This window comes from Triturus cristatus, chromosome 11 (genome assembly GCF_964204655.1).
Source record: "Triturus cristatus chromosome 11, aTriCri1.1, whole genome shotgun sequence".
NCBI classification, from domain to species: Eukaryota; Metazoa; Chordata; class Amphibia; order Caudata; family Salamandridae; genus Triturus; species Triturus cristatus.
Window position 1 is genome coordinate 114,634,302 of NC_140594.1, and position 25,497 is coordinate 114,659,798.

Genomic DNA, 25,497 nt, shown 5'->3' on the forward strand with positions numbered 1-25,497 from the left:
CCCCCTCCCCACCCCCGATAAGGGTGGATTTGAGGACGTTTACTCTGTGACTGATGGATTATGCTGCAAAGGAGTTGGCCAGTTTGACAAGGAGCAAGAGCATCGGCCAGAGAACCAGCTATTGTGAGGCTTGTGAAGCTGCCGCTTGGGAACACAAGGAAATTGCAGACAGCAGCTCAAGATAAAGAAGCTTGCAACATATCAACAGAGATGGGGAAGCTTGATCCGAGTCCTACAAGGTGAGATCACTTTGACCAGACCCTCCCCTGGGCTGTGGGAGCCTGTGTGGTACTTCCAGTTACAATCTGTAGCTGGTGAAGAGTGTCCCGCAGTGCAAGCCTCACCTTCCTTTTTGAGACATCAAATGGTATAAGGGTGACACTCTGGCCAGTCACTACCCTCCCACAGCTAGCCAGTGGCTACTGTTCTAGTGGGACTCTAGTAAACTGTGCCAATATTATCAGGCACCTGTGATCGGATCCCTGAAGCCACTAGAGCCGTGGCCACTCTCAGGATGGAAGGCACTTCGGTTTCGTTGAGTGGCAGATTAAATGCCGATCAAGAACATTTGACTTCACATCAAATGCTGAAACTATATTATTTCAATGCAAGGATTAGTATCACGGCTCAAGCGAATATGAGCAAAGTCTGTGCAACACGGTCTGTCATATGCAATGCTAATGGAGATGTTAACTGTGCTTTTGTAGTGCTTGGCGTCTAGCAGCTCTAATACTGTTTGAGGTCAGAATTCTAGCCCAGAGGGTGGTAGAGACATCTGCCTTTCACTGTTAATCCTAATTGTATGTGTAGTATAGTTCTCTCATGTGTATTAAAGTACTTTTCTTCTTAAAAAGTAAAGCACTGACTGGACATTGATTTCATCAGCTGGTAGTACGGTGCGCACTGTATTCTGAATTCTAAACCCACCGCACCTCTTTGAGTAAGACTTGGACTGCTCTTTCTCACTACCCTGAGAGAATCAAGTGCTGGAGAGGAGTACTTAGTTATCCAGTTTTGCGTCCACTAGTATTGAGACCGCAGGACACCAGTGGGGATCACTCCAGTTCATACGATTGGAGCAGAGTAACCTCTGAAACCGGGTCTAACACCTTGTGGCTCTCTTGGACCGAAAAGGAGGCAAAAAGGTTCCCATAGAATCCATCAGGAAAAGGGACAGTGCAAGCTGACCGGGCAGGGCAGTCCTTTTATGGTCTCAGTGCATGCACAAGATGCAGTGCAGGCTGACCAGGCAGGGGAGTCCTATGGCCTCCGCTCATGCAAGAGGGTCAGTGCAGGCTGACCAGGCCTGCACATACACAACCATCTAATGATGCAGATATCTTCAGTGTGGGCATGTCCAGTTGGGCTACGGATTGCAAGAAGGCTCACTTTCACTCGTCACTCTCCATGCAAGGAATCTGGTATTTACCAAGTCATGGTTAGCTCTTCTCTCACTGCTCTGCCAGGCACGTGCCCTAGCCACCATTACTAACAGCCACCATTTACCGTCAGTTAATATTCTGCAATCCTGCGTTACAAGCAGCCACAATCTACCTCAGTTACATTCTGCAGTCCTACGTTACTAGCTGCCACAATCTACCCAGTGGCGTAACGAAACTTGAGGGGGCCCCCCTGCGAAGAATACAGAGGGGCCCCCCCTGGCAGTTCAGCTCACCACCTACCACTTTGCCCCACAGCCCAAAAATCTGATATATTTTGATTTGAAACCTCAAACATTTAATGAAATGGTTCTATATTGTCTTTAGCAAAAAATTTTTAAGAAAGTGGGAAACACTCTTAACATATAAACTTCGCCATTTGTAACATTGCGAAGAGCAGATTATTTAACTGAGACAGCAATTAGAGCAATGCCAAGGAGCGATCCTATTGTCTCAGGACCCACCTATCGCTAAAGAACAAAGAACAACCATGAAGGGTCAGACTCTACTGACATATACATGAGTACACAAGCTATAAAACAGTATCCTGCCAACTCCAAGAGAAAAAAACATGAATTTGTGGGCATGCCACACACTTGTGACTGTCCAGTGTTGTGCATGATAGGGGGTGTACTCAGCTAGGTAATTTCATCCATATAATCAACGTTATTGGCAGGAGGTGCATGAAGTGATCAGTGAGGTTCTGGCAGTTGTTCTCCGCCCGGAAGCACGCAGGTGCCTTTTAAACATCTGAGAACCCACTGATCTCAACACTTACACAACACAATGGGTTACACTTGGACTTATGGAGGCCAAGAGGAATATCGCACAGACCTGGGGAGCTTTGCATACACCCACAATAGCAGATTGGAAGAGAGACCTCGACTGGTGTATGCACAGGGAAAAGACAGTCTACATAGCCCAAGGTTGCCCACATAAATGGTCTAAGATTTGGGACTCCTGGAACTCGTATCGTGGGAATAAATGTGTCCCACCCCGGAATATCGACTGCGATGATGTCCCTTCTCCATGACACCCAATGTAATACCCTACTGTTCTTGTGATTGTAATTGGTCTCCACTGTGTTTTCAAATGTCTTATCCACTCTACTGTAAGTTTATGTCGATACATATAAATAAAAAGATATGTAAAAAAAAAAAGTGTTGTGTATGATAATAACATGAACAGTGTAAGCAATTCAAATTTCTACCATCATGTCTTTATGAGTAAGCAGGACAGAAACAGGCAGGCAAGAGGCTGAGGATGAAAACTGCTTGGGTGTTTCAGAACATTGATGCGAATGTTTTTCAGTTTGTAAACAATGCTAATTACAAGATTTAAGGCCTACGTATTACAAACAAGTGCAATCAACACCATAAATAGCACAAAATGTAGTATTAAAACAAACCATATCAGCAAGTACCTAATTACAGAATCTATACAAACTGTAGTTGGTAAAGTAAAGGAAAAAGTGCAGATACTTTCAAAGTGCATAATAAAACAATCACCAGTCCAGCAATATACTAAAAAAAATCAAGCATGTTTTGTAAAACAATTCCCCTTTACTCTTGCATCAAGGTGAAAATACTTTTATAGTGCATGATAAAAAAAAGTCCAGCAGTATTAAAAAATAAAGCCAGGTTAGTCTTATAATTCTCTCTTTGGTTTGTGCATAAAGGCACACTTGTATCAAAGCAACTGACAAGTACAGCTCAGCACCAATAATCAAACCAGTTTAGGCAAACAATTGCCTTTTTGAAGGCACACATATTTCAAAGTGACTGGTAAAACGATAACAAGTACAGCAGGCAGCAGGATACAAAAATCAAACTAGTTTAGTCAACCAATGCCCCTTTGGTTTGTGCACGAGGGTGCAAATATTTCAAAATGACTGGTAAAAAAATAACAAATATAGCAGGCAACAGCATAAAAAAGAAAAATCAAACCTATTTAGTCAAACTAATTTGTCTTGTTTGTGCATGAATGCACACATATTTCAAAGTGACTGGTAAAGCAATAACATGTTTAGCAGCAGAAACATCAAAAATAACAACGCCCCTTTTATTTGATCATAAAGGCACACACTTTTTAAAGTGACACATGGTGGTGCTGTATATCGAATTTAGACATGCAGACAACAACTGTTGTCTATTCATTCAATAAACCGTAAAAATGACTAATCCTTGCCACTCAAGTCATTCTTATAGCACTGGGACATGGAATATTCTGAAATGTCACACTTGTAGGAGTGTGATGGTTAGTAGGTATGTTGGTACTGGCATTTGCAGCACTAGATGGGGCATTAGGTGTTGCAAGCTGCAGTTACCTCCTTACGAGGGCCCTAGCAGTTATTTTTTTTTACAAATTAAGCACTACTCTGAGGCCACTGTTCACCCACGTCGTGGTGTGAAATATTTGGAGGTACATGCACAGTGTGCTTGCAAGTGTACCTCATGTGAGTATTGTACGGCGTGGTGTGCAACTCGCTCCTGGCAGCCAAATATGAATGTGGGCCAGTAACACAATCATCCCAAGTATAGAGGAAACTCCCAAAGTTGCATGGTACAGGGTGCCACTGCTGATTGTTCCTTAGACTAAGCTCTGTCCTCACAGCTGATTGGAATGATTACAGAAGCAGGGATGCTGCTCACACTGTATTATGTGGTCCTCTTCACCAGAACTCATCATCAGATGGAAGATCGGTCTCTGCTGTTATTGACAACCTGAGCTACGTAATGTCACATGATGCAGATATCAGGCCAATGTGGTCACCTGAGACCTCACACACCAAGGATAGGGGAAGTAATCAGTGGTGACCTTCAGACAGCAATCTGTCTGCCAAATACCATGGCATTGTCTTCTGGGGTGCTCTATTCTAGGCCTTTGGCTTCTTTGTGGGTTTCAGGTCAAGAACGAGAAGCTACAACTCCAGGGGATAGAGATTCCTGGCTGTTCTGAGGGTAACCAGTGACCATAGCGAGGTCAGTCCCATCCACATTTAACATTGTCATTTACAATTTGCAAAGCTCATTGGGGGAACATTTTTATTTTGGACCTTTGTGTATTTAAATGTTAGGTTTTTACCACCAGTAAACCCCAAGGATGACACCTGCATATTCGAGGCTGCTGGTTTCTTATGTAGGTTGGAGGACTTCATAACTTTGTCTGAGGATCATCAGGGTTTATTTGCATTCAGTCCTAGGGCCCTTTGCAAATAACAAAAAGAACTTCATAGCTGAAAGGAAAGGGGATAGAAAATGGAGGGAGGACAGCAAGAGTTTAGTGATGGCATAGTATACTAATAAAAACAAGCATTGGCAATGCCAATAGCTCTGCCTTTAAAGTGATAAAACATGCAAAGACCAGCTTACACAAGTGTGCAATTATGTAGGCGTGTGTTTGCATGTGCTAGCATGTTAAAGCCAGATCTATTGGCATTGTTAGTGATCATTCCTAATGCGTATTCCTGCTCCATCAGGTGAACAAAGTAGGTTGGCGTGTCTGTGCATGATGAAGCACTGGCTATGGGAATTACATTTGATCTGTTACGATCACTTTATGTTTTCATCCTCAATTTGGTTTTGAATTTTAATTTACTAGATATTACACATTTAGATAGTAAACTATGGGTATTGTCATTCAAATGATACCTCCATTGTGAGATAATGCACAGCGGCCCATGTTGATTACATCTTTTGCAGGCAATCCTTTTCATGTTTTTTTCAGTTCTCCCAAAAAATAATTTCCTTCGCTATGTGCAAAGCTAATTGAGGCACACACAATACTACAGCAAGCAAAAAGAACTCTAGATTTAGGTAAGCCACAAGTACACCCCAAACATCCCATCAATATAGCCATGCTGGCCAAGCAAATCATTTATATGGGCAAATGTGACAAATAATAAAGGATTCCAGCGTGCAGCAGACAGCAGTGTGCAGCACACACTAAGCATAACCACACCTCCTTGGCAAGTGAGAAGAGGCATCAGTGGGTGTAAATGAACCTGAATCTAAAGAAATACACACGCAGTAAGCCTTTGGAAATAATTATGTAACAAGTGAAATCAGAAGAAAAGAGCACTGCAAAGAATGGAGTCAGTGAGAAAAAACACAAGGAGGAAAGATAAATAGGAGGAAAGACAGAAAAAGAAGTTTAAAAAAACACAGGGATGGGGAAAAACGAGTGTATAAATGGAGAAAAAAGTGAAAGTAAAGAATAAAGAGAGCAGGCCCAAGTTCGGAAAGAAACAGACCAGGAAGAAGAGAGGCGAGCTGAGGAGCATTTGACTTGATGCCACCTGGCCGTGTTTGCTTCAGCTACAAACAACTCATTTTTGCACTCCAAAGGCGCTTGAAGGTTACCTGAGGCACAGAGATCAAGAGCAATTAATAATAATAAAAAAAAGGCAAAAATGTCCTGCCGTTATTTTAGTAATGAGGTGATGTGGGAGGCTGTGTGAATGCTGAGTATATGAGCAGGGTTGGTTTGGGACCACAAATTGGCCTGGGCAACCCGTAAAAAGTGGCCCACATTCGTGGAGTGCAGCTTTTCACAAAACATTGCTTGGTTAATATCAGGCATCTCATTTTTGGAGAAATGCGGGGGTAAATTAAGCATTGTAAAGCTTGTAGGGTCAGGACTGGAAATACTGCAGATGTTAAAAGTGAATAATCATAGCAGTCTCAGCACCGTGTACAATGTAGTGCGACAACCATTCCCAATCAACTGTGCCTTTGACCAAAATTACCATATAAATCACAAATTGAACACCAAGCCAAGGGGTAAAGGGGCTAGGTCAGGATCTTTGGGAAGAGAACAAATAGAAGGGACTCTGAAAACCTCTTCCTGATGATTTACTATAGAGGGGTTTCAGAGAATAAACACTTTCATTTTCAGTGGCAGCTCTCCCTTGTGTCTGCCCCCTTCTTTAGCTCTCACCTGATACCGTGCATGGCCTGTCGCTTGCAAGGCATTTCGTAAACCTACAGTGGGCTTAGAGGCTGCCCATCGCTCACCTTTAGTTTGCTTTATCATCATTTTGATTTGCTTGCAGACTTCCCTTACTCTTTGTTTATTTGTCCCTCTCCTGAAGCATGACCAAGTACTTGTGTCCGTCCACTGCTTGTGCATTTGGAGCTACTTTTTTCATTTTGTTGAAATACTCCATAAGAGTACATGGTTTTGAAGGCTGTCTCCCTCCTGTGCTACTCTCCACCCTTCCTTACAGATGTGCTTTTGACCCCCTTGCTGCTGTTGCTTGCACCCACTTACTGTCTGTGTTATTGCTTGTCACCACCAGCTGCACATGCGGTTGCTTGCCCCCTTCCACCCTATGCTGCTGCTTGCCTTCAGTTGCTGTCTGTGCAGTTGCTTGCCCCTCTCTTCCTCCGGATTGTTGATTGCCTTACCCACCCTGCTCACCCCACTACCCTCTCTGTGCTGTTCTTCCTGGCCTCGTTCCATTGTCCATGTTCCCTCTTCACTCACATGACATATAAAAAAAATGCTAGGGCGTGGCCAGTGCTGGCTGCATCAGAGCTTTAAAAAATAAATAGATAGAGAGATAGAGAGATAGAGAGATAGAGAGATAGAGAGATAGAGAGATAGAGAGATCAATCCCTACTCCATCCCTCCTGTTGTTGTTTCTTTTCCCCATCCCTGTGGTTACTGCTTGCCCCCACCGAGCTGCTATTATACAAAAATGTCCTATGACGAGGACACTAATGGCTTGGTCATAGAGCTTTTTTTTTCAATTTCAGGCATGCAACACAGAGCAGCGTCGCAATATCACTAACAGATTGACAAAGCCAATAGCTTGCGTAGCGGATATCTTTTAGCTTTGCCAATGCTTGCTTTTAATACTAACATTGTTGTATAACATATTATTTACTTTCACTACTAAGAAGACTTTACTACACCCAAAGAAACCATTATATCAGCTTTAGAATAAAGAAAATGGAGAAAAAAAGAATACGGTTCTATTCCGATGCCTTGCAGTTGCATGCTGCTCCTTGATGCTAAGTCGAAGCTCTCTCCTCTCTGTGCTACAGTGGAAGAGTTGTAAGCTATGAACTCCATGTAACAATAGGATCTCTATGACAAAACTAGTAACCCACATACTTATCTACATAAAATACCATTCTGCAATCAGCATGTTACATGTTGTGCAGCAAGCACATTTACCCTCCGTGTGAACTTAAGAGGAGTCAAAACTGTTGTCAGATAAAGCACTGATCTTTCAGGCAAGAACTTTTATTGGTGTTTGAAAAATTGAACATGTGCAGGTAACTTAATTATTGGAATTGGGGAAGCTCGGTCGAGGTTAAAATGTTCTCAGCCTCTGCACACTCCCACACTCTGCATGGCCTGAAAGTGATGGTTTGTTAGAGAGGTCAGCTGAAACATATTGCTTCTGCGCTGGGCTAGCGCCTTAAGGCTGATGTGAGAATGGCCGAAAAGGTAGAGCAAAACCTCACCTCTCAGCAAGGCCTGTGAATACTACCTGCACTCCCCCGCCTACAACGGAAAAAACACAACTTTTAGGCTGTCGAGTAGTCCTAGGGCCCATTGTCCGCAACACCTGGCCTGTCCTCCACAGTCCCCTGTGTATCAAGGCACAGTGTGGCGGAATGGCAGAATGGACTGTGGAATAGTACTGCTTGTGAGGTCTGGGCTAAGGTGACGATGGCCCAAAATAGTACAGCCACAAAACTAGCCTCTCACTTGTTGCAGCTCCCCACCTCTAAGCACAGCATTTTGTGCTGTAGTCTACTTACACATTCGATAGTAGCCTAATCAGGATCGCCATAGTGGGGGCAGGGAGGCCAGTATGATATTGTGGGTGATTGTCCTCCATGAAACCGGCGCACAGGTGGTATTTAGGCATCGTCCGTCCGCCGAATGCCCGCTTTGCTAATCCAACCCTCTTTTATTTAATTATTGCTGTGTATGAGTACAGTCAAACCAATGCAGCGACTACTGTGCTTTTGTTAGGCTCCTATCCCTCTTCTTTCATGTGATGTCAGCCCCAGGCCCCTGAGGCCTCCCAGAGGCTCGGAAAGGGGGACAAGCAACCGCCTCCTCTTAATTACGTTTTCCACCACCCACCGGACTCTGGTCCACACCGGGGGGTATTTATTTCAGTAGCACACATTTTTTAAGAAAAGGTTTTTGGGCCCCAGAAGGGGTCCTTCTGGGACAACCCTCCCCCCATGCCTAGGTGGTCAGGGTATCCTTACCCTGCCTCCTTATGTCTTTTTTTGAACTTTTTTTTTCAGGACTCGGGTCTAAGTCCTGAGTCCTAAGATGGATGCCGCCACATCGTTGCTGATGTGGTGGCAGCCAATTAGATCTTATATTGAGATCTGACAGTGCTGCAGAGCTTCAGTGGCATGATCGATCAAAAATGTTTTGCCTTAATTGCTCAAAAACTACTGAACGGCTTTACACCATATCAGAAAAATAACGCTTTTGGTACAAAGATCTTGATTACTGCCAAATTTGGTGTAAATCCGTCCAGCAGTTTTTACAGTATCAATGTTCAATTTTACTATGGAAAAATGAATGGGGAAAAGTTGTTTTGGGGGCCCCCTTTTTCTTGGCCCCCGCTTGACAGATCACCTTGAAACTTACCAGGAAGGAGCTGAGGTGGACAAGACTGTTTTTTGTGGAACGTTTCGTAAAGATTCATGAAATGTGTCAAATTCATTAGGAGAAAAAAAAACATTCCTATGGAAATGCAGACCGAACCATATATATATTCACTGAAAAAACCATAGGTTTCAGGGGTGTTATAGTTAGCTGGACTTTTCACTTGTACAAAACCATTGAAATTACCCCGTTATAGTTAGTTCAGCTAACTATAACTCGCGCGCCCGCAATGCACTGCTGATGACGTCACATATTACATCACTCATGACATGGTCAGTGACATCACTCATGACATCACTGATGACATCTCAAATGACATCACTGATGACATCACTGATGACATCATCCAGTGAATGTGTGTTTTTCTGAAAATTAAATATGTTTTATATATGTATATCTCAAGGTCGATGGAAGAATAAATGGGTATATAAGTGTCTAAATGGATGATTTGTTTTTGAAAAATTGATTGTGTAACTGACTGATTAAGTGTATCATAGTGAATACATGGCTTAGTGAGTAATGTTTAAATATGTAAATATCTGTATCAGTCTCTCACTTTGTGTATAAGTGGCTGCATGGGTTGGTGAGTAGCTACATGGGTGTCTATATAGGTTATTAGTTGGTTTTTTGAGTATCAGTCTGAGTGTCTGCATGGTTCGGTGGGGGGTATTATGTAGTGCATAGGTGCATGAATGAGTGACTCACTGTTTGTATGTGTTGAAGACAGCATGTGTGCAGGACTGTATGGGTGGAGGAGTGTGTGTATGGGTGTGTTAGTGAGTGAATGACTGTCTCAATAGTGTCTTTATGAGTAACTACATATGTTTTAAACTAGTATATGTGACTATTGGTGTATATAAGTGAGTATATGTGAGAGTGAGAGATTGAAAGAGTTCCTGTATGAATAAGTATGTGTTTCTATAAGTGATTGTTTAAAAGACTAAGTATGTGTAAGTTTCCGTAGAAGTAAGTGTGGTGGTGTGTGCATAACTGTATATGCAAGTAAATGTATGTTTGATTCTTTATTAGCATGAGTGACTATGTGTGTGAGTAACTCTATGGATGAGTGGCATTGTGTAACAGGATGTATAGGTGTATGAGTACATATGATGAGTGAGTACATGTATGAGTGACTGTATAGGACTGTTGGTGAATGAGTGGATGTGTATGTGGATCTTAGAATTACTGAAGAGGTTGTTGTAACTGGTATTGGTATGTCCATTGTTTTGAAAATTTTAGTTTCTATTTTTGAATGTGTGTATCAAAGGTTATATTAGGGTGAGAGGAGGTCTGCCACTCTATCACACGGATGATGTCATCAGTGATGTCATTTGAGATGTCATCAGTGATGTCATGAGTGATGTCACTGACCATGTCATGAGTAATATGTGACGTCATCAGCAGTGCATTGCGGGTGCGCGAGTTATAGTTAGCTGAACTAACTATAACGGGGGAATTTCAATGGTTTTGTACAAGTGAAAAGTCCAGCTAACTATAACACCCCTGAAACCTATGGTTTTTTCAGTGAATTTCTGAGGTTTTTTAAATGCTAATTTCTAACTATAACATGCCTGAAACCTATGTTTTTTTCTGTGAATTTCAAAGGTTTTTTAAATGCTAATTTCTAACTATGCCTACAGAGATAGGACATGTGAAGAAAGAAGAAAAAATGCACAGAAAGAAACAAAAGAAGTGCAGAAAGAAGCAACAGAAGTCCTCAAATACGAAGATAAGTGCAGGAAGAAGGATAACGTGCAGAAAGAACAAAAAGAATAGCAGAAAGAATCCTTGTTGCAAAATCATCCAGTACCCTCAACTTTTTAAGACGGATTCTGGTGGTAACTGAGTCTGACTAACCAGTCCTAGAGCCAGTGCTATGTTAAAAGACACTTAGAATACAGTGAAAACACCTACATACACTAGGGAACATTATGCGTTGGGGTCCCCCTGTGATTAGCATGACCTCCTCTGTAAGCCCCTAGTATATAATAGGGCAGGGGGATTAAAACTACCTCTTAAAACAGGCCACAGGGCGTTTTTGCACACGTTAACTCAGGCCCCGTCCCCTCCCTTCACCACTGTGTAAACACGCCCTGTGTCCGTTTTTAGTTGGGAGATTACGTTCATTTGAATCCTGAGGGTCCCTAGGGTCCAACTAGCCCACTAGGTACCTCCAGTAAGTGCCACAGAGCTGCGTTGCAGAGAGGAGTAAAAAGTGGCACAGCCTGGACCACCTCTCTGCAATGCAGCTCAGTGGCGCTTACTGGAACCACTTGGTGGGCTAGTTAGCCCCCAGGGGCCCTCAGTATTGAAGGGAAATTATATCCCCAATTTAAAACGTGCCATAGTGCGTGTTTGCACACGTCACCTCAGGCCCCGTCCCCTCCCTTCACCACTGTGTAAACGCACCCTGTGGCTGTTCTAAATTGAGAGATTAAGTTCCCTTGAATCCTAAGGGTCCCTAGGGTCGAACTAGACCACTAGGTACCTCCAGTAAGCGCCACAGAGCTGCGTTGCAGAGAGGTGTAAAAAGGGGCTTGGCCTCAGAACACCTGTCTGCAGCGCAGCTCCCTGGCGCATACTGGAGATGCCTGTTGGGCTAGTTGGCCCTCAGGGACCCTCAGTATTGAAGAGGAATTAATTCCCCAACTTACAACTCGCCAGGGGGCGCGTTTGCAGAGTGCTGCAAGGAGGGGGCGTGGCCTCCGGCACGATGCCAGTCTTTTATTTATTTTAATTTTTTAAGAAGGGGGGGCTGTGTGATTCCCCTTCTTATTCTAATTTATTGGCCCTGATGACCCCATCCCCCAGGGCCTGTCTCCCAATTATATTTTTTTGACCCCAATCCCCAGGGCCGGCCACTGTTTTTTACTATTTTAAAAAATATATAAATTTGTAGACACACCTAGGACATGCTGGACAAACCGTACGTACCTATCACCATGACGATTTGAGTGATATTCATTAAAAGGCGACTATGCATACAATGAATCCACGTGGAATGTGTTTACACGACTAGTGAAGCTCTGACATGTCTGATGCCCTACCGTGCCTAATCCCGGTAGACACCCTTGTCGTTTATTTATACAAACATGGGTAGCTATTGACGGGCACATTTAATACACATGCACACCAAGCCATTCAAAGGAGATTCGACAAAAATTCGACCAAAACTATGTAAGAAACCCCCCTCATGGTTAATATAACACACATCCACTGCCGGATGTGTAATACTTTTTATTTTACTCTCTGGAAAGGGGACGAACATCACTTGAGAGTCACAGCGTGCTCCTGGCAGAGCCCAATGCTGTGTTACACCCACCATTGCCTGCCGAGTGCCACACACCTCTGTGTTGTATTCCACCAGCTAGTGCATATGCTATGACACTCTCTAGCCCATGTGCACTGTAACACCACCCTGTGAATATGTCATGCCACACTTGTCTTCGCACGGGTTATATTGCCCCATCTAACGTGCCTTCCTCGCTGCCTATGTTATAACGCACAGTGCTATGCCATACATATTACAATCTGGGATCCATATCTTTGTCACAGTGCATATGCAACGTTACACTCCCCAGCACATATTTTATATTACAACTTTAGAGACTAGTTAGGTTACACAACACTGCCCTGTGCATATTACACTACAAGGCGCACATCGCATAGCACGCGCTAGTGCCTGTGCTATCTCGCGCTCTCCAATGAATCTGTCATTGCGCACAATGTATTGCATATTATATTTCACGCCCGGTTCATCTTATATCACACTTTTTGGTGCATACTTTATACCATACACTATATCTAGTTTTCATTTTCAATCGTGCTCTCAGGACTATGTTCTATATAACACTGTGTTCACCTACCCTTTTCACGGGCATTACATTTTGCGATATGGGGTGGAGGGTCAGGGGGTGAGTCACAGTCACAAACGTCCTCTTCTTCCTGAATAAAAGTGAGATTATGCTGCATACTTGTTCATATTTTAAGTAGTTCGCACAGACACACGTTTTAAAAACAATAAAGTTCCTAATACCCGCCTTCTCTGAACAGTTAGCTTGCTGCCCCATCCCCCTCCTCCCTATCCTCTGTTGTGTGAATCCATGGACTAGCCTCCTCCCTCCTGCCATGCATGGTCTGATGTGCTGCCACTGTCCTCAATTTAGTATGATGTACCAGTCCCCTCCTCCTGCCCTCCATTGCCCAATTCTATGCCCCATCATTGACCCCCTGCTTAAACTCTGTGCTTAGCTTGCTGCCCCTATTCTCCTTCCCCCTGCCCTCCGATGTTTTTGTGCATGCCCCTGCTCCAACCTTTTTGCCCACCATGTTCCATGGACCTGCCACTCCTATCTACTCTGTGTTCTGTTGAGCTGCCACTCCCCTCCCACCTGCCTAGCATTGTCAGATGACTGTAACCTGTCCCTGCCACCTCCACCCTGCCTGTCCACATGCCATGTCCCTATCCTCTTCCTCCTGTCCTACATGGTCCATTGTACTGCCACACCCTTCTGCCCTCCCTGGTCTGTTGTGCTGCAACTGCTCCTCCTGCCTGCCCCGTGCGGTCTGTTGTGAGGCCCCTTCCCCTGAACTTTGTCTGTGCACAGGTCCTGACCCTCCCTTCTATCCTCCATCGTCCTTTGTGCATGCCCCTGCACCCTCCTTCTTGCCCATCATAGCCATTGTGCTGCCACTAACCCTCCCACTTGCCATGCATGGTCTTCTGTGCTGCCATGGCCCCTCCCACCTTCCCTCTGTGGTCAGTTAGCTGCCCCTGACCCCCTTCCACCTTCCCTCCATGGTCTGTGTGTATGACATCACAGTCTCACTGTTGCTCTTCATGGTGTGTCTTGCTTCTAGTGCCCATACTGCCTGACCTCCATGTCTATCTTGCTGCTCCTGCCCTGCCCCCTTGCCCCCAGCCCTCTGTTTACATGTGAAGACCCCTACTCCCTCCCTCCTGGCTTGTCTGTTCCATTGTAATGCCCCTGATCCGTCCCTCCTGCCCTTTATGGTCTGTTATGCTGCAGCTTTCTCTCCTGTCTGTCCATTATGGTCAGCTAGCTACCATTGCCTCTTGCCCCTCTGTTCTCTGTTGTCCATGTGCATGGTCCTGTCCCCTCCCTCTTGCTTTCTATGGATTGTTGTGCTGCACTCCCGTCCCGCATGCCCTGTGTGGTGTATTGTGCTGCTGCAAACCCTGATGCCTGCCCTGCAGGGTCAGTTTGGTGCACCTCTCCATGTCCCTCCTGTCCTCTGTTATCCAAGTCCATGTCCCTACCCCATTTCCTTCCATGATCCAATGTACCATACTTGCGAACATTTTGAACTTGGTAAGAGGGAGATTTTGAAAAAAAACTGGGGTATTTATTTTCCCCTTTGAGTTACATTGAAAAAGAGGAGATTGTAGACAGGAGACAGATCAAATAAAGCCCATTTGAGCTTAAAAACATTGGACATTTCCTGGCTGAATCGGGTTTGTTGGCATGTATGGTTGTACTACCATTGCCTCTTCCTTCTGCCCACAATGGTCTATTACATTGCCACAGCCTCTCTTGCAAGTCCTGTATTATTGGTTTGTTGCCCATGCCCCCCTTTCCACTGCCCTCCATAGTCTGTTGTGCTGCCACGGCCCTTCCTGCCTGCTCAGTGTGGTTAAATTTTTTTGCCTTTGCACCCTCCTACCTGCCTTCAATTTTCAGAGTCCGTGCCCCTGGCCTCTGCCTCTCAACAGTATCCTAATGAACAACTAGATTGCTAACATTCTATATTTATTACAAAAGTGTGGAACGCCTGACGTCATCTTGATGTAATCAAAACTGGAATACCTAGAGCATTTCCTTTAGAAATTACATATATGAGAGGGTCTTATTGGCATCAAAATTATGGTTAGTGCTCTAAAAGACTAAAATAAGGACATATTTTCTGAGTTTTCAAATAGAGACAAAGCACTTTGAAATTATTTGTTATCTTTATGTTTTTTTATCCAGTTGACCACTTGATTAAATGTTGCACTTAGGGGAGAGGATGTGGTGTTACTTCCAGAACTGCAGACTTTGCAACTGGGGAACCAGGTTGGAGTTTCTGCTTCAGCTCGACATTCTGTGATTCTGGTCAAATCACTTAGTCTCCCCATGTCTACAACCAAAATGAATTTGTTCTTGTGTGATGTAACCAATGCTCATGTAAAGCACTCCAATACCTGACAAGTCTGCACTATATAACACTGCAAAAACACAAAATAATAAGTGTTTTGCACACTTCTGTCATTGGGCTATATTTGGGCTACATCTGGGTGATTTTGGGCTACATTTGGGCTCTTTTGTCTCCGGTGGCCATCTTGGGAGATTTATTTGTTATGAAGTTTCCTAATTTCCTCATGTACTGCAGTCTCCTCAGTAGGAAATGCTTTCAGTTTTTTACTTTGATTCCATCATGAAGGTATTCAGATATGTCACACATTTGCCATAAATTCTGAAAGTTAGCACTCTAGTTGCTCATTAGATCACTGTAGTAAAACTACTGTTCACTATGGAAGTCTGCTCCTGGTATTAAAAGTGCATGTTTCAGTCTGCATGTCAGAATTTTTTAATGAAATAGAAGAGGATTTGAGAAGTCACTCAAAATGTGCCCTCGTTTTCTTTCTGCAGCACTAATCATACTTTTTATGGAAAAATAAACCCCCTCGTTTTCTTTCTTCAGCATTAATCATAATTTCTATGGCAAAATGAACCCCCTCATTGTGTTCCTTTTTAAATTAAATGTTTTAAGTGTTACCAGTTTATTCCAATCAAGATGGCTTCAGGTGTGCCATACTTTTGTCATAATGAAGACAGTAAGCGCCCTAGTTGTTTTTAAGAACACTCTGGGACATTCTGTCATTGGGCTATACTTGGGCTACATCTGGGTGATATTTGGGCTACATTTGGGCTCTTTTGTCTCATTAGATCACTGTAGTAAAGCTACTGCTCACCAGGGAAAACTGGTGCTGGTATTGAAAGTGCATGTTTCAGTCTGCATGTCAGAATTTTTTAATGAAATAGAAGAGGATTTGAGAAGTCACTCAAAATGTGCCCTAATTTTTCTTTCTGCAGCACTAATCATACTTTTTATGGAAAAATAAACCCCCTCATTTTGTTCCTTTTTAAATTAAATGTTTTAAGAGTTACCACTTTAATCCAAGCAAGATGGCTTCAGGTGTGCCATACGTTTATCATAAGTAGGACTGTTAGCGCTCTAGTTGTTCTTTGGAACACTCTGGGAAGCTGCAGTAGAACACAAAGGAATCAACTGACAGTCTCTGCCCTTGTTGGATGTACATGTTTTACTGAGAATGTCAGACTTCATTCTCACATGACTGAGAAAGATAATGTAAATTTACAGAAAATAAGCTCTCAGTTTAGCTTATAGATCACCTTCCAAACCTCTGTGGGAAAAGCATGAGAAAATATTTTTCTCTCAATCATGATATCCCAGCAGAAGGCTTTTTCACATGGTGAAATCACCTTAGAACATACCACAATTCCTAAAATGAGTATGGTACCATCAACAAATGATTTATAATGTAACTAAAGTATTAAAACCTTCTATTAACTGAAATGCTTTTTAATGAGGTGCTATCATGTATATTGGTCCCAAGATGGCTGCCAACACTTCTTGGATGAAGTGCTGACAGCCAATCAGATCTCAGGATGAGATGTGTGGTTAGGCTCCGCCCACATATATATATGATTTTACTTTTGATTTTCTCAGGAACTACTGAACAGATTGACACCAGACCTGCAAAAGGCACTTCCCTGAGCTGAGGACTACCTCTCTGGCAAATTTCAAGTAATTCTGTTCAGCCGTTCGGGCTGTACCTTGGACTAAAGGTCCCTATGGAAAATTGCATGGGGAAAACGCGTTTTGGGACCCCCCTTTTATCTCAGCCCCCGCTTGACGAATCCCCCCCGAGACTTTCAGGTTAGGAGCGGAGCGAAGCGCCCCACCTATTTTGAACATTTCGCGAGGATTCGTCAACCGGCGCCAAAGTTATTCCAAATAGAATGTTGAGGATTTCCTATGGAAACACGGTCCTAACTATAACTATCTACTGGCGACTGCCAGTAGATAATATATATATATATATATATATATATATATATATATATATATATATATATATATATATATATGTCGCTCCAAGTACACCAAAATACGAGTCACTCGTTGCGGGCGGGTGCCGAGTGCGGTGGTGTACCGCACACGATATGGGCTCCAAAGATTCCTCCGTTTTCTGGAAGGAAAGAACGGCACTCACGGGGCTTCGTTTCAGCAGAATTTAATAATTTAAACCGAATGCAAACAGACGCGTTTCAGAATAGATCCTTCTTCAGTGTTTGCCTAATGCGCTGTGAGGCGCCATTAAAAAGAGTTACATCGATTAGCCTAGAAACAAACAAGGGGCTGGCGCATTTTCCATCATGAGCGCCATCTTGGAATGGTCAATTATGCGAGGTCTTTTTTAAATAAAGTTGATTGAATACAACATTTTAACCCCTTCCATGCTGCGCAGATTCCGCCGCTGTGCTGACGGAATCTTGCGCGGGCGTGGTCATGACGGAACGGTTCCGTCATGAGCACAGCTCAACCGTGGCTCATGACGGAACCGTTCCGTCATGAGCACCGAAGGGGTTAAGCATTTCACGAGACAATTCATAAACATGCTTGATTCTGTTATCATAACCTTGCCATGACCCATCAATTCATTGCATTTTTACCGTGGATCAGTTAATTGCACCAAACAGATTATGTTACATGTTTCCCTCGTTTGTCATTATTTAGCCGTGAATCGGCAGAAGCTTTCGATGTTCCAGGTTTTCACCAGTCAACATTTCAACGATCAATGATCACTTTAAATTACATAACAATTAGTTACCCAGATGAACTGTCAATTCTTCCCCACCGTTTAACCCATTTGGGGACTTGGATTGGAGATCTATAATATATCGTGATTCAAGTCTTCGCAACTTCAGAACTCTGTCTCCTCCCCTTACATCAAATGGAATGCAGTCTATGCTGAAGTACTGTAACAGATCCCTGTTACTATTGTGTTTAAGGGCAAAATGACGTGCCACGGGATAGTTAAAATCTTTTTTGGCAATTGCACGCATGTGCTCTAAGATTCTAAGTTTCACACAATGTATCGTACTCCCTATGTATCTTAACCCACAGGGGCATTTCAGGCAATAAACTGCGTGGGTGGTATTACAGGTCATGAACTTCTTGATTTTTTTAGGTGCTTTCAGGCCTTTGATCTCATACGTAAGCACCCTTTTGCTATACGCACAGGCCTTACATCTCCCACAAGGGAAGAAACCCTTCATTTCACTAATGGTTCCCTGTTTAGATGGTATAGTATCCAGATGGCTGTGAACCAAGCTATCTTTGAGGGATCGGGCCTTTCTGAAGGTGATTAGTGGTCCTGCTGGAATGTCTGTGCCAATAATGGCATCAGTTTTCAATATGTGCCAATTTTTTCTCATTATTCGTCTTAGACTGTCGGCATCTTCCGAGAAGGTGGTTATTATACGGAATTTGCCGGTTTGATCATCACGGACCTTTTGCTGAAATAAGTCCTTTCTAGGTATTTTTTCTACCTTCTTGAGTGTATTCTCAAGGAGGCCTGAAGTATAGCCCCTTTCAATAAATCTATTTATGCTTGCTCTGGCTGCCAATTTAAAATCGTTTTCTTCAGAGCAATTCCTTTTCAGTCTAAGAAATTCCCCATATGGGATGCTGTTCTTCAGTTTTTGGGGATGGCTACTAGCAGCATGTAGCGTGCTATTTCCAGCAGTCAGCTTTCTATATAAGGCTGTTGTAATCTTCCCTTCCTGTATCTCGACTCTCAGGTCAAGATAGTTTACTGCCACCAAACTTATCTCGCCTGAGAATCGTAGATTGATCTCGTTCTTATTTAGGTGTTCAATATATCTTTCTGCCTGATCAACCGTGCCATTCCATACCAGGAAAAGGTCGTCTATGTACCTATACCACGATATGACTTTATTAGTCCAGTCTGTTTTCTTCAGACCATGCCACCTGCTCCTCCCACCAGCCCACGAACAAGTTCGCGTAGCTGGAGGCGAAGCAGGTGCCCATCGCGGTACCCGAGATTTGCCTAAAGAGGTCCCCCTGGAAGATGAAGATGTTATTGTACAGACAGAATCCGATAAATTCCAACAACATCTCGTTGTGTATGCTGAATTTCAAGGATCGTTTCTGGAGAAAATATCTCACTGCGTTTATGCCTTGTGTGTGGTTAATGCAAGTATATAAACTCGTGATGTCTAAAACAATTAGGCAATAAGATGGTTGCCAAGTGAGTTTCTCAATCTGTCTTATGAAGTCGGTAGAGTCTCTAATGTAGGATTTTAGTCCCAATACGGCTTCAAAGAGGAAATGATCCAAGAATCTGGAGAGATTCTCTGTCAAGCTTCCTATAGAGGAAACTATCGGTCTACCCGGTGGTTGAGTTCTATTTTTGTGCACCTTGGGTAGGTGATAAAACGTGGGTAAGACGGGGTTATTGGTTCTTAAAAACAAGTATTCATCAAAGTCCAACATTGAATGCTCATACCACTTTTTTATTAAAGTGTGTAATTGTTCTATGCTTGTCTGGTATTTTGCCATTGTAGTTGTCTCATAACAATTTTTATCTCCTAACTGTCGTATGGCTTCTGCTACATACAGTTCTCTTGGAATCAGCACGATGTTTCCTCCTTTATCAGAAGGTTTATAGATGGTTGTATTGTCCTGTTCCAAATCCTTAATGGCAGTTTTTTGTGCTTCAGTTAGATTGTCTTTTTTTCGAGTTTTCCCATTGTTGTTTCCTCTGAATTTGATTAGCTCCTTAACGACAGCTTCGGAGAAGGTATCAATGGCGTCGAAAGGCATCTGTGGTAGAAACTTAGAGGGTAGTTTCATGCCGCTTTTGGGTGATTCTTGCTCTATGCCGACTCGTGTGAGTCTTTGACTCGTAGTAGTTGTGGACTCTGGATCTTCCAATGTCCCTTCTTGTCGTAGGTCTTCTAGGATTTCCAGGGCAATTAAATCATCACCCACCAGGAGATCGGTGGTGTTATACACTTTCAGCATTTTCGTTTCTTTTGCTGTGGGTTTTAGTTTGAAATGTTTGTGTTACTTTAGTTTTCGAACAAATTTAAATAAGTCAATCCTTGTTTGGGTAAACTCCATTCGATTTTGTGGGCAAAACGTTAAACCCAATTTGAGTACTGATTCTTCCACTGGGGTCAGTACCTTAGATGTTAGGTTGACTATGGTCAGATGGTCACTTTCTACCATCTGCCCCCTCTTTTGTTCCTGGAACCTCTGGTCGACTGATTCGCTCTTGTTCTTCCTCTTCCGGCCCCCCCTTCTGGTTTTTCGTTTTCCGGGGGTTTGCTTTTGCCTCCCCGCAGCCATGACTGTCTGATGACATTGAACTCCTTTTGAAAAGGGGTTTTTGTTAGATCTTCCGTCATGCCGGCTGCGTCATCTTCCGACTGTTCGTTCTCTGTTACATCGGATTCTGAGGTATCCACCCTGGGAGGTTTTTCAGTGGTTCTTACTTTGTTACCGTTTCTCACTTCTCTTCTAGATTGCTCGAATTTTTTCGCGAAGGTGAGAACTCTCCCCATTGTGTAGTCCCTTTCGTCCCGATCAGATTTTTCTTGTTTGCGTGTTTTGATCTTCACTTCGTATTTCACGAGTCGTTGTTTCATGGCATCTCTTAGTTTCTCTTGTTGGTCTTTGTTTGAATCCTTGGTCAGCTCTTCTTCCAGCGTTTCTATTTCTTTTAAGGTTTTAGTGACAGAGATACCAGTTTTGCTTGTAAAACGCAACGATCCCCAAAGCCTGGAAAGGTTCCCTGCTTCAACCGATCCACAAAAAGGGCGACACCGGAGACACATCTAATTATAGGCTGATAGCCCTTTTGGATATTGAGGCAAAAGGATACACAAGCCTCTTGCTGCAAGACCTGCAAAATTGGGCAACGATAGAGAAATCTTACCAGTCTACCAATTCGGATTCAGGCCGGGGGCATCAACACTGGATAACATCTTAGCCCTTGCTTATCTGGTAGAACAGTCTACTCAGAAAAACCAGCTTCCACTCGGTGCATGCTTTGTGGACTACTCTGTAGCATTTGACTGTGTCAACAAGAACCTGCTGTGGTGGAAACTACAAAACTGGGGGATTCCGACTATGCTGCTGAAAGCAATTATCACCCTCTATAGTGGAACTTGGGTACGCGTGAAATTATCGACGAACTCAGCAACAAAACAAATCTACACAGATTGAGGGCTAAAACAAGGGTGCGTACTGGCACCTCTGCTCTTTAATCTCTACACCGCTGACCTAGGTAAAACAATATCAAAAGCCAATTTGCTAGCACTGAAAATCGGGTCAACCAGACTATTTCTAATGCAGTACGCTGACAACATGGTGCTAATGGATCACACTAAAACAGGCATGCAACGAACATTGGATGCATTAAACATTTATAACAACGAAAATGATTTAATAGCAAACGCAGGAAAAACAAAGATAGTAATTTTCGGCAAGTATGCAAATAAACTTAAACAACAATGGAGAATGGGCAATTTGAAAATAGCAACAACAACTAAATACAACTACTTGGGGGTACGGATTATGAGCAATGGGAAGTCTGCAGCATATACTGCATCCATCGAATTAAAGGCCAAGGCAGTGACATACGCCCTATGTAAATTGAACCCATTGGAAAGGTTATAAGAGCTAAGCTACTCCCTTCAATCACATACGGTCAACTTGTATTTCCTGCGGCATTAATTAACATCACGGAACGTGCCAACTGCGGAGCGTACAAACAGATTTTTCACATACCCGCTCATGCCCGGAACGTCTTGGTACAACTTGAATTCAGGCTAAATAAACAACGCTACGAACATTGGGCATCGATTTTTTGGTACTATCGAGGGGCCTGTGCTTCACCACCGAATACAATAAAGGCTATTCTGAAGGAAATTTTTGTGAAAGGCAATAATCCATGGGCCAATGGCCTTCTTACTGCTTGCACTGAACTGCGCCTTGACCTGTCGAAAGGGCAAGATTTTATCCACCAACCTGAAATTTTAAAATCCATCTTATAAAAACATGTCAGACTACTATCGAAGGAAGATGACATGAAGGAATTAAGGTCTTCCAGTAGCAACATTGGGCTATTAGCTAGTTCCTTCCATGACAAACTGAGACAGCCATACCTTCATTCTGCCTTAAACAAGACAGTTTAAAAGCAAATTCTGGCCGTGAGGCTGATGGTATTGCCAATAAAAGATATCAACTCTCACTGGAAAACATTAGAGGCGGTCACCACTTGCAGACTGTGCCACCCGTATGAGGAATCCATGGCTCACTTGGTTTGCACGTGCCACTGTTTGGACTATGCACGTCGCACTTTATTGAAACCTCCGTTTTTAAAATATGGCATACGCACCTGCACAGAGGCTTGAATTTGGAGACTCTAATGGAACTGGCCAGATCAGCGAAATTTGTATATCAAGTGAAAGAACTTTTAAGTAAACACTCAAACAAGGACTAAAGGTAGATTGTAGTTCTAATTGAGTGTTTCTCACTGCTACCTTTTGCTCATTGTTTAGTGTTGCGACTACTAGATTTGTTTCATGAAATGACTATGCTTTAGATATAAATAATAGACTTGTCAAATTAAATTATTATGTTTTAACTATGATTGAAGGAAGCGATCGGATGGAAAGATTCCCGCCCAGTCTCTTTTGTAACAATTTTAACCAATTGAAACAATATTTGAATTCATTCATTCACAGGTACATAGAGAACGGTTTCTGAGTTGTAACTGTAGATCTTGTAATATGTACCGTTGGCCACCAGAGGGCACAATTTCATCAGAGTTTACCTACACAAGCACACAAATAAAATAAAAACAGTCTCTCTTTGCAGTTCTTTATTCAGAGATTCTTCCCAAGCCAAGGCAAACACAGAAGCCGAGTGCATGTAGATTTTTTTCCAGTCAGCGTCCAAATTTTAGCTTCTATGATTCGAAGCAAAAACTATCAATAATGACATGATCTGACAGCTGTGTTTAAACTTTTAACCGAACTGGTATTTTTAAGTATTGTTTACAGCGGAGGCTTAAAATATAGCTGAAGCCTAGGTCCAAGGTCAGTGTTCACCGTTATAAAATACATTTTTATTGTAGCAGGAGGATATGGAACCTGAGGTGCTTTACGCACATAAGTCTTGTGTGTGTGGAGTCTGGTGGGAATCAGATTGCAGAACTAGATGCGATGATGGGGTTGGAAACGTGCAATTCTGGCAGTTTTCGCACACTGCATGGTTTTTGTTTTTTTTAAGTTACGTGTACACATATGTTTACATTTCAAATATATTCATAATTTCATGCACATCAATGGAAATCAAGGTTGCAAGCTGCAACTTGCCTTCTGAAGCTAATAAACCAAACTATTCCAGAACCAACGGGTTAGGGTTCCAAACTTGATCCATGTTAACAGGACATCCTGTTTCTTTCCTTTTAAAAAACAGTTAACAGCTGCATTAGTCCAGTTGGTTCAATAGAAGCAACCAAACTACAACTCCCACAATGCATTGATTTAAAATAAATAAATAAAAGCGCTTGGGGAAGGGAACACGACGCGCTGCATAGTAAAAGTTATTTCACTAGTCCTCTTGCAACCATAATATGGACCCAATCTGCCGATCCAATGATGGGCCCCGCGAAATCCCACTCTTCGCTAGTGCCCAGTGCCACGTACCGGTCTGGGCGTCATAGATGGTGAAGTAGAGCCCGCCTCCGATGCCCATGCTGTGCGCATTCATGAGCCCGTCACAGATGAGAGCCGCGATGGCTGCATCCACCGCCGAGCCCTTCTCCTTCAGGACGTCCCTGCACGTAATAGAAGGACAACCAATCAGAATGTCTCCTCACAATGCACAGAGGAGGGATGTGTGGAGGCCCTGGTCCCAGGTGTGAGATACACCCTCACTCTGATGAGGGCCAAGGCCAAAGAAGTCATAAGGAGGTGAGGTGGCAAGGCAGGAGAGTAACCAGCTAGCCATAGGCACTGAAGTTAAGTGGGAGAAAAGGTTAGATGTTATGGTCACAGAGCTGTCAAGATCCCCAGTTCCTTACATGAACAAATCATTCAATTCAGGTTTTTACTTTGCATGCTGGTTGGTACCCGAAGTCCTGTCTGTGCTATTAACATGTGAGGACTACAAGACCCAGAATGCAAGGAAAGCATCTGTAATAAATGAGTTAATCAGGCACAGAACTAGGACACTTGAGAGCTCTGTGGGCAGATTAGTCTGGTTGAATTTACAGGCACTACCACAGAGAATGACAGGGTGCCGAAGCAAATATAGTGACCGCTTGTGGCCTGGCTTCATGGACAATGGTGCGTTACAGACAGCTGTGTCATCACTCAAGCCACTAGAGGGCGCTCGATTGCAATAATTTGTCTCAAAGACAGCCTGGTTTGATCAGAGAGTCTGAATCAGTGATACCTAAAGTACGACTCGGTGGCCGCCTGCGCCCCTCTTGACCTTTTAATGCGCCCCCTGGTGACCAGCACCAGCTGCTGTTTATTTGCTAGCACTAATATTTAGAAAAATATGTTAAATAAATGGGCAAGCATTTATTAACCTGCAAATAAATGCTTGCCCATTTATTTAACATGTTTTTGAACCTCCTTACACAATCCATGACCCACCCAGACCCCCTCCCGCCACCCTGCTGGCATCAGTGAGGCCCTTGGTCACACCACAAACCGTATTTTGTGGCCCTTGGGCAAATGTTTGTGAGTAACCATGGTCTGAATCATGGCAAATTGTAATTTTGCTTGGGGACCTGAAAATCATTGTGCCAGAGCTGTCATTCTTCAAGCAGCTGGAGACTGCCTATGTTGTTGCGAGAAGGAACACCCTCCCACTGAGCCTACGACAGACCCAAGACCTGCTGACATTCAGGAGGATACTCAAGACCTGGCTGTTCGATCAGTAGTGCCCCCCACCAACCTCCCTCCAGCGCCTTGAGACCCTCGCGGATATGTAGTGCGCTTTACAAATGATCGATTGATTGATTGATTGATGAAAACCACACACATGTGCGTGCTATGAGATGTCCGGTTTCTTTTTTTTGTTGCAGTTTTTATACAGCGGAAGCTTGACCCAAAGGTATTGGAGCGCTTTACATTAGCACCAGTTACGTTACACAAGGACACATTCATTATTTGGTAGGCATAGGCGCGGGGAGATCAAGTGATTTGCCCAGAAGATGTTGAGCCGAGGCCAAATGCAAAACTAGGAGGATGTGGCATAACTTTGGAGCTGG

The 25,497-nt window shown here is 43.3% G+C and overlaps 1 protein-coding gene across 16 annotated transcripts in view; it reads right to left on the reverse strand.

Annotated features, from left to right (window-relative positions):
- The window catches only part of GGT1 (gamma-glutamyltransferase 1), a 655,664-nt gene that overhangs the window by 83,739 nt on the left and 546,428 nt on the right, over nt 1-25,497 (reverse strand). For 10 of the 16 annotated variants that reach the window (XM_085636048.1, XM_085636047.1, XM_085636050.1 and 7 more), the window contains one exon: nt 23,921-24,051. The exons of the other annotated variants lie outside the window; for them this stretch is intronic. In XM_085636048.1, coding sequence (XP_085492174.1) covers nt 23,921-24,051 — 131 coding nt within the window. The remainder of the gene's footprint in view (nt 1-23,920; nt 24,052-25,497) is intronic. 16 annotated transcript variants of the gene reach the window in all.